At 54.8% G+C, this 10342-nt stretch overlaps 1 protein-coding gene across 1 annotated transcript in view; it reads right to left on the bottom strand.

Annotated features, from left to right (window-relative positions):
* Positions 1-4197: 4197 nt before the first annotated feature.
* Positions 4198-10342, bottom strand: part of LOC104617156 (receptor-type tyrosine-protein phosphatase F-like) — a gene marked incomplete at both ends in the record, with an annotated part of 65881 nt that continues 59736 nt past the window's right edge. Inside the window, 2 exons of the mRNA XM_010282399.1 lie at positions 4198-4295; positions 10120-10235. Of these exons, the coding sequence (XP_010280701.1) occupies positions 4198-4295; positions 10120-10235 (214 nt within the window). The remainder of the gene's footprint in view (positions 4296-10119; positions 10236-10342) is intronic.

Genomic DNA, 10342 nt, shown 5'->3' with positions numbered 1-10342 from the left:
CAGCCCAGGCGGCTGCACAAGGGCATGGGGAGGGGAAGGCGCTCGGGCTGAGTGCTTCCTGGCCTCCTGTGAAATCAACCACATTAGCACAGGCATTGACCACTGTCAATCTGCACTGCATCTCAAATGAGAACATAATGCGCTCCTGAATCAATCGCTGGCAGTGCTTCAGCCTTATTATTCTTATTACCGGAACGTGAGTGCTGCGTGTCCGCCAGGCAGCTTCCTGATCAGCCCATTAAACCCACTACATGCAGCTCCCTGGGTGCTATCTGGACCCTGGGTCCAGCACCTCCTGGGCTCACCAGCCCCAGGGACCCAAGCAGCTCTCCCGCTGCCTAAGCTGCCTTGCCAGGGCTGCAGGCATGGGAGATACAACGTCCTTGGTGGCTTTAAGGGAAATGCAAGTGAACGCAGTGTTTGGGCAAATGTTTCTCTCCACACAAAACTGTGGGGAAGGGACTGCAGCCTTCCCACCACACTGGGAAGCAGAAGCATAGTCAAATCTCATGCACAACCTAAAGATTATCAAGGACTAACGTGTGGCACGTGCCTGGCTCTCATCACCTCCAACCTGCTCTGCTCCCAGGGCCCATCTACTGGAGGGACGTGCCGAAGGGACTGGGCACAAGGGGCAATGGCCACAAGCTGCAGTTTGGATGTAAGGAAAGAATTTTCCTCTAGGAAGGTGGTGCAGGATCTAGCCCAGCACTGGCAGCAGCCATAAGGGAGCAGGAACCAGCCCTGGTTGGAGCCAGTCAATCCTGTGTTTGCTAATAGCAACAAAGGGGACAGCAGTGCTTGTCTTGCTGGACTCCACAGTGAGCGCGAGCTGCGCTGCGTGTCTGTGCACTTGTTTGTACCGGTGTGGGTAACCCCCATCTGAGGGCAGGATCCTGCCCCACGTCCACAGGCTGCAGCATGGGAAGGTGGCCCACAGGAGGAGCTCCAACACAGCTGCAGCGCCTGCAGATAAATAATTAAGGGCTCAGCCTCCCTTCTACTTATTTAATTCCATTAATCCCCCACTGTAAATTCACTGTAGCTCTCACTGTACACTAAAAATGAAATACTCTGCTGGTGCAGCCGGGCCAGGAGCTGCTGCCAGACCCTTGCACTCTGCTCCCCCAAGCTCTGCTGCATGCCCGGGAAAGCGTGGTGGGGCTGTGCTATGCCCCACGCCAGAGCAGCCAGCTCAGCTCCCAGCACCTGCAGTTCAAGCTCTCCTGTCAAACCAGGGGCACCAGCAGGTCCAGCTGGGATTGCTCCCTGCCCGTCAGGGCTGAGGGCTAACCCGCAGCTCGGGAGCCTGCTATTGCTGCAGCCAGTGCATGGGCTACTTGGCCATGCAGGCTGGCAAACTGGTGTGAGCAATATTAATTTGTACTCTTGACCTGCGGGAATGAAGGCCAGATGGCTCTGAGAAATCTCTGCTACCCTGCCCGCTCCCTTCCCAGGCGTGCAGAGAGGTGCTGACAGGTCTTGTTTTGTGTCACCTGTGTCTAGGTTACCCTGCTATCGCTTGCATAATGGAGGCAAGCACCAGACTGATGGCTCTGGGCAGCTGGCCTCAGTGGTTGAAAGTGCTGTTAAATATTTGCTCTCTGCCTGGGGTGCCACCACTGCTGGAACCTGAGCCATCTACAAATGGCCCTGCACCCCACAGAGATGTTAGGCTGCTAGGCTGCTCTGCAAACACTAAAAATGCAACAATTCCAAAGCACAAGCAAACAGCAACTGGACCTTGGGGGCTCATCTGTGATGCCTTTGTCCCTCGGCTCTCCCTGCTAAGCTGTGCTATGCCCAGTCTGGCAGCACTATCATGCCATGGGGCAACAGGGTTGGGGCCTCCATCTTTGGAAGTGTTGGCTCACCACTCAGCTCTGCGTAGGTCTGGGGCTCACACAGACCCCAGGTGAGTTGCTGGGACTGTATCGTCACTTAATGACTGCAATTGCACGAAATTTGGCGAGCTCCGGTCCCCAGCCTCTCCCTGTGCCAGGAAGCACAGGCTCCCGCAGGGGCGGCACAGCCTGCTCCCCTCCCACCTCTGCTATTTCCACATCCACTCTGCAGATTCCCTTACTCAGCAGCGCATGCCATGCCCATCCTGCCCTCCAGTCCTCCCACCACAAGCCCCAAAGAGAGCTGTCACCATGCCAAACCTGCGCACACGGGGACTTGGATGAAAGCAGACCCATCGCCGCAGCAATCCTGCACAGGCAGCTGCCATTCTCTGAAAATTCAGTCCAGGATTTTTCTCACTGGCATCTCAAACGGGAAATGACTGTGCTGATCCTCCATGCCAACAAGGGGCAAACACTTCTGCTTTGGGGTCTATCCCAGTATCAAACACCATATAAGCCTGTCATGTTCAGTAATTTCTAGCTGATGAGGAGTTAAATGCAGCAGAATCCAGGGGAAAAAAAATTACATGCAACAACCAGCTACTTAATAGCTGCTTCAACATGAAAAGTGCAACTGATTGGTGCCCTCAACCAGCCATGATACTCTAAAGAAAGAGAAATGAGGAGAGTCTCATGAAAACAGCTAAGAGAATTTACTTAATGCTCATTTTTTCCAAAACAGTTCCCACAGCTCAATATTACGCTGCAGGCTCCAGCCGGTGCAGGCCTAGTGCAAGGATGGTAATCCCCACCGCGCAGCAGAGGCCCAGTCTGTCTGTGGACAGCCCTGCTTAACATTTCAGCTGGACTTAACAAAAGGCCCAAGGCAGACAGATATGACTGCATACCTTGGCACCACTGATGGGACATACATGAACACACAGGTAACTGCAAGGGAAGCACATTATTTCTCTAAACATCTCCCAAGTTGCGATGTAATGCTGTAGCTGGTGAAAGCTCATCTTCTCTCTGGTCTAGACAGCAGTATGCAGAGGGATGGCAAAGCCCTCCACTTGGCATCCTGAAACAAAAAGCTCTGTCTTCCTCAGATACATGCAGCACACCCTTTGAACTACCTGGAATTCATCCCTTACCGTCTCAGCACAGAGATCTGCTTTCCCTTTCCTGGCCTATATAATCCTACCTCATGGGCAAATGTTCTGATCTCATCTCATAAATCAGTGTAGGTATGTTGCAGGAAGGGGAGGCCACAGGCACAGGCAGATAACAATTCAAACAGAAGTGATAACACATGCAAAGGACACTTCCCAAATTTATTCCCTCTTCAATATTAGTGAGGGGTTTATTTACAAGTCCCCTGCGGCTCAAGAGGGTCCTGCATGTAAGCACAAGAAAGCACGTATCTTGCTACTGCTGATCTCACGGGTCCAGAAGAACTTTCCCCGACTTCACAGGTTTTCAACCTAATCATCCACCCTGAGAGTGGTGAGAAAGGCAAGGCAGCCCTTGTGCAGGTCAGTCCCTTCCCCTCCACGTGTCCACTCCCTTGGCATGTGTCCTCAGCGGAATGGAGAGGGTTGGGCTGGGAGAAGTGCAGTGCAGGATGGTGGGGTTCATCAAATGCCCAGTGTGTGCCTGTGTGGGTGAGGAGGGTGGGAGTGTGATGCAGCAGCGTAGGGGAGTTTGTAACTCAGGATTGCAGGACACGGGCAGAGAGGGCTCCATGCAGGGAGGGGAGCTGGGACTGCTCCAGGGCAGTGGGACACTGCCAGGGTTTCTGGTGGCAGAAATGCTGAGCGGCACACGCTAATGCCAGCACAGTCCAGCAGTGTGCAGGGGGAGAGCAGGTCATGAAAGCAGGAACGAAATCCCCAATGCGTGTTTGTCAGCAGCGGAGGATGGCGCAGAAAGTAAAGCTTTGAATGTAGATGGAAGTGAAGGGGCACACGATGCTGCGGACTGAAATACCTCAGCCGACCTGCATGGGGAGCAGGCCTCGCGGAGCAAAACAACAAAGAGCAACAGCCCAGGCAGTTAGACATGAGCTCCCATTCACTCCTAAGACTGTAACCATGGTGGGAGCATGGCGGGCTGCTGTGCATTCAGCTCCAAGGCCTTTTCCCTGTACAAGCCATGCTTCAACTGCTCAAGGCGAGTTCCCACTGCTCTGGGGCTGGCAGGGAGAGCTGGCAGGTTCCCAGGCCTGGCTTGGGGCCCGCGCAGGCGATGCTGGTGCGGGGGAGGCATGGCTCTGCTTTCAAGCCCTCTCCGCTGGGGGTCCTGGCCAGCACCACTCTGCCTCCACCGCCCGGCACGCTCTCACGCTCACCTCGTACTCCTGGGAGAACTTCAGCCCATCGTTGGCTTTCAGCCTGTCGATGTTGTCGGCGAGGTCCGTCACGGGGATGGGGGGGTGGTCACGCATGCCTGCGAGCGAGACAAGGAGGGAGGAGGGAAGAGGAAAACGGTTACACCTCTGCGCGGCGGAGGAAGGCTCAACAACAGCATGTGCACAGCAAACCCAAAAGGTGGGTGCAAGGCGGACATGTGTGACTATGTGAAGCACTGGGCGGGATGGATGGGAAGTTGGCGAGATCACATGGCATGCTGCACGCACTCTCAGAGCACACGGTTTGGTGAAACAAAAAGAAAGGTGATGTGCAGAATGTGCATGACTGGGTTAGCATGCTTGGGCAGTACAGCCACCAGGCACACAGAGCAGGCCACGCAGCGGGCAGGGGCTCGGGCAAGCCCCCCGCAGGAACTGGCCGGAGGAGACGCTGTCAACGCACTTCCTGGGCTCCCACACGGGCTGAAGTTGAACACACTGATTCTCTGGCGCTCTCACCACCAAGGGCTGAGGCTGATCCTCTTGCTTAACCCTAACAATGGCATTAGCCAAAAAGAAACTCGTCCAGACCTGCACCAGGAGAAACATCTGCAGTGTATGTGCACAGCTTTTTGAGTAGACAGATGCTGCCCCAGCCTCTGGGGAGCTAGAGAAAGATGGGAGGAAAGATGGCCCCACGGAGGAACGGCTAATCCCCTGGTCAGAGATGACACAACTTTCCAAGAGCTGAGGAGCAGTCCTGCCTGCAGTTGCGCAACTCGGAGCTTTTCAATGGTGCTCCAGAGGCAGAGCCAGCTCCAGGGCCCAAAATCCAGCTCCACTGGGCTGGCTCATGCAAGGCACCATGTGCAGTGACATGCCCTACAGCAGCTTCCAGGAGGCTGCTGTGAGCTGGAATGCAGCTCAAGCCGTGGCAGAAGTCTTGCCCTGTCTAAAGCAGGGATGCACAGCATGGTTCGTCCTGGGCACAGCCCAAGCCCTGCTCAGGGGAGAGGCCTGGAGGAGAGAATGCCACAGGGGACGGGTACTCTGGGGGTGCACATGTGGGGTTGGGAGGAACCCTACTGGGGCCCTGGGATTCAGGGCTCACCCATCGCAACATCTTTCTCTGAAGCTGAGATGGTGAATTGTCAGGAACGTGGCTGTGAAACGTCTGATACAAAACCTGGCTCATCCAAATGCCAAGGCTCGTGACTCCATCGGCTGCTCTGCGGGTTTCCCAGAAACCCCACGTGGGCAATGACGATTATTAATAGGCTGAAGCTGTTGATTCACACCCAGGGAGACAGGCTGGAGCATGGCCAGGAGCTTCTCAATCGCTCAGGAGCCTGAACGCTGCCACAGATGGCAGTGATGGGCTGCTGAGGTGATGGAGCAGTCCTCAGGCTGGGTACATGCATTTTACACAGTGGTGACAAGTCACTAGGTGATAACATGGAAGTGTTAAACCGCAGCCGCTGCACAGCAGGGCTCCTCACACCTCTGCCGAAAGCATCTGACATCGCTGCATATAGGCAAGACCCGATCCAAGACACACTCATCCTTCTATCACTTGACAGTGCAGAGCTATCCATGGATGGCCTGAGAGCACATGGACAGATGGAGAAGGAAAGATCCCTCTTCCGCCTTGTGCTGAGGTCCTCCTGCAAATGGTCTTCTTTGCCACTTCACCCCTTGGGATCCCCGAGGTGGTTGAGCAGGCCCACCAAAGATGATGCTCTGATTTGTGCACAATTTGCTCATTGGTGCTAGAGCTATAGCTCAGGAGCAGTGCAGAGCTGTTACTGATGAACTATTGAATGAGGAGAGCAGTGTGCGACCAAGGCAGAAGTGTGGGGCTGGAAGAAGAAAGAGGCTGCAACACAGCCACTTATCCCAACATGGCTATGTATGAAGTAACGGCAGAGCCATGGACCACAGCAGAGCTGCAGTCACTCATCTCTGCTGAGAAATACAAGGGGGTCTCTCCAAGCTTCGGTTTTGCTGGCCAAAGGAGTTTTGCAGCAACAAAGGAGCTGCAAGAGCAGATGGGGAAAAAGAGGTGTTTGGTATCCCGCTATGGTGAACATAGAACGACTGCCACTGACAGCGTAGGGCAAGACAGAGATTTGTACACACTACCAGGACTTCTACATGCTCTTCCAATGACTCTGGCAAGCAGACAGTGAGCTTTACACCAGGGTAGAAGGGCTCAGAGGTCTGACAATGCCTGCAGTGCCACAGACTGCAAAGCCCTTGGCTCTGCTCCTGGGGGAAGCATCTACCCTATGTACTTCTCCCACTCCTGCATGCACATGCAGACGCCTTGTACATCAAGCAGCAGGGAGGACATGCTTTTATGGTTGTTTGAGAGTGAACTTGAAGCCCATAAGGCAAGACATAAAGGGGCAGTTGCACCCATAGTCCATCCAACCTGCCAGAGCATTAAGTCCCTCTGGTCCGTGCCTGGGACTCTGGTGCCAGCACTGCCAAGCAGACCAACTGCATGGCAGTTCAGAGAAGATCAGCATCCCTTGGCGCCCATTCTGCCTAAGTCTATGGCACAGGTGACCCAGCCTAGGGAAGCCAGTTTGCCTGAGGCAGGAGGAGAGTGTGTTCAACCACTGGGCTGCAGAGTGCCCTTCAATTTGTCTATTAGAGGTTTTTAGCTGGCTACCCCCTCCAGAATGGCCAAGGTTATCTGCCCCCGTGCAGGGCCAGCTGCAGGCCTGGTGCCATGGCAGAGCCTGGCATGTCACTGCGAGGGGGCAGGAGGCTTGGGAGCAGGCAAGGGGCTGCTGCAGGAGCCTCCTGGCAGCCCAGCATCCGGAGCCTTCCCTTCTGCACTGTGCTGCGGTGAGCTGCTGTAGTGCCGTGCAAACAGTACCCGAGCTTGGGACCACACATCATGTCAGAAAGTGAAATCACTGCCGTTCTACAGTCTGCTGTGAGTGAGGGTGACCTTCATGACATTGAAACAAAAATTACAGAGACAAGAGAAAAAGGGAAAGAAAAAGCAAAAGGTGTCAAAAGATAAATACAGGAGTTAAAACTAACTTGAGATATTCGGGCAACTGGGGACACTGGCACCTGCAAAGAAAAGAAACGGGGCAAGAACAGAAATCCCATTAGCCTTTAGTCATCATTGCAGAGGTTCAGAAATGGAAGGATAAAGAGATGAAGATGCAAAGGAAAACACCATCTGCCACAGCACCGGGAGCCTCCCTCCCGCACAAGACTGGCTGCCCTCCCAGGGGCTGCTCTGCAGCCAGCCGCTACACACCGGACTTTTGGCTCTGGCCAGCACCATCCCCTGGTGCTGACAAACATGTGGAGCTGGAGATACTTGGAGGGGAGTGAGCACACAGGTTTTCCACCTGACACCAAGAGCTACACTTCTCACTGCACACCACTGTCCATGGCCCTGTTCCCAAGGGGAGCCAGCAAGAGCAGGTGGATGGCAGGTACAGGGGACATCTGTGCTGCTCGGTGGCCAGGAGGACTGTACTCAGCCCCAGCCAAACTCTGCTCAGTGCCCCTAAGCCTCCAGCTCGCTCACAGCTCATCAGCAAGCGCAACTCAGCCTCATTTCATGGTGTACGGGGACACTGCCTGGTCCCATATCCTCTCAGCGACTTGACACAGTGGTATGTTAGTACGGGGAGGCCGACAGTGGGGAAATAACCCTTGTCTGAAGTAAAACCCACCAAAATGAGAAAGCTTAATATTTAATAACAGTAGACCAATTAATTATGCATTAAACAAGTTTTCCCTGCTCAGCACACTCCAGCAGGGAGACCAGCTACTGAAGCATGAAGGGCCAGTGGCCAGCACCTCTTGTCAATGCATCCACGCAGCACCACCTCGACCTCAGGGGGGTGACAGGGGCAACTGCATGAGCCCACTGGGCTCGGTGGTTTTCATGCCTCCTCATTAATGAGGACAAGCTCATCAGGAGCTGGAACAGTCACTTCTAGCTGCATGACACGCGCTTCTGCCCTGCAGAGCCTCACAAGTGATGCTGGGGGGAAGGAGGGGAGGAGGACACAGTGCTGTCGCTTAGTGGGGGAGCGCTGGCTAGCAGCATCCCAGGGCACTGCTGCTGTCTCTAGTGAACTGGGCACTTTGGGGTGTTTTTATCTCTCCAGAGAGCTCTGCAAACTTGCTGAATGAGCCAGCACAGGCTCATCCTCAGGCACAGACGAGAAAAGAAAATTTCGTGGATCCCTCTTCTCTCTGATGGCAGCTCTTGACCCTTCCTACAGCTCTAGCAAGAGATGCCCTCATTGCAAACATTCTGATCGCTTTTTGGAGATGGGAGTAAATGCAAGCCTGACCTGTCACACTCCTCCATCCAATGTAAAGCACAAGCATACAGCAAAGATGGCTCTTGTGTCCCTGGGCAGTGGAGACATGTCAGAGAGGCCCGTCCCGATGCACAGGTGTCCTGGAGCAGCCCTGTTCAGCACCTTGCTCCTCCTCAAGAAGCTGTATGCTGTTGCTGACTGTGTGTGACCCCCTCACCTAGCGCTGCTCCCAGCAAGCTGCCTGTTAAGGTGTTCTTCCTCCAGTGCAGGTGCCTCCCTTGCTCCCGACAGCATTTTCCTCCCGTGCTGCAACACCATGCTGGTCTGCATTGTGGCAAATAAATGGGCCAGGTCTGCAGGCAGCTGCCAGGCTGTGGCTGCATTCTGCCTGTGAGATCTGCCATCAGTCCTGCCTGGGAGATGCACTAACTGCAGATCTGTGACAGCTGCTCTGGCATGGAGGGAGATGTGCTGGTGAAGTCCACGCCAGGTCTGAACCAGACTGCTGTGAGCAGCAACAGGAAAGGCTTCTCTTACTCCCCCCAAACACAGCAGGTTTACATCAGGAAATGGTCCCTTCAAAACTGCCCTGTTAGATGAAAGCTCTTAGATGAATGAGCAGCAGGAGGAAAAGGAAAGTAGGTTACAGACCAGGAGGAGCTGCAAGTTAGAAGAGAGTTGTATGTGCCTCATTTATTGCTGAACTGCTCTCTCCATCACAAAAGCCCAAGTGCTCCCCCACTTCATCTGGGACTTGGGCTCTCTGAAAGGCTCTGAACGAGTCGGGGTGAGCCTGTCTCTCATCATCACAATGACAGGTACTCTGCTTTTGGTGCCATCAGAGATGTACAGACACAAAGCAGCAGCACGAGACCTTTCTAGAGCGCAAAGTACAGTTGCCTTTGCGGGCTGGCAAACTAGCTACACCCGACGCACCAGAGGCCAGTACAGGCGTGATGAGATGCTCTGCAGCCAACAGTTGCATGCAGAAAGCAACGGCTGTTGCTGAACTATCATCCTCTGCACTGAGACCACCGTGACCAGCAGTGCCCTTCACTGGGCCGCAGCACTGACTGGGGAGCAACACAGGCTGCTTCTCTTCACTCTTAGCTGAGCAGAGCAGGAGAGTCAGCACACCAAAGATCCCAAGACAAAGCTGCTGGGACAGCAGTACAAGGGCTGTCTGTACCTCCTGATCCTCCCAGGAGCAGCCCCTGTGGCCAGCGCTGCACCAGGGGTGCTCAGCACTGAATCCCACCCTCAACCAAGCCAGTGAAGCAGCTGGGAGCAAGGCAGGTGCGGGCACTCGTGAGCTCTCCCAACGCTGCGCGCAGGCTCCTCCGGGCTCAGGACAACTTCGTGTAATGTCTGACACACACCACACCACAGGCCATTCCCCAGCCTCACGTGCCTGCAGTGACAGCACCAGGGAGAAGGATTTGCAAACCAGAGAGCAGACACCCGGATATCCTTGGTCTAAGCCCCCTCTGTGCCATTGCGACTTAGAAGGTGCAGAGCTTCTGGGGGGGGAGGACAGCAACTCCTCCTCTGGCATGGGGACCTGGCAAAGGGGAACTGGAGGAGGTGGGGCACAAGGGGGTTAGCTGCTCCTTACCTGGAGTCTGGTAGTTGAGCCGCCTCATCTCAACCGGGTCAGAGGAGTGGGCCAAAAGCGAGTCCTTCAGGCCGATGGAGTGCTCATCCTTCGAAGAGGGGGAGTGTGCCCTTTTCCTATGGACAGAGACAAGCACCTGAGCTCTGGCAGAGACCGGTGTAAACCATCCTGGGTCCTTGTGTCCCCACTACCCAGCTCCATCCCAGGTTCCCCGGGGCTCTGG

This window comes from Phaethon lepturus, unplaced genomic scaffold (assembly GCF_000687285.1).
Source record: "Phaethon lepturus isolate BGI_N335 unplaced genomic scaffold, ASM68728v1 scaffold18082, whole genome shotgun sequence".
NCBI lineage: Eukaryota > Metazoa > Chordata > Aves > Phaethontiformes > Phaethontidae > Phaethon > Phaethon lepturus.
The sequence above is the reverse complement of the archived record's forward strand: the minus strand, read 5'-3'. Positions and strand labels throughout refer to the sequence as shown.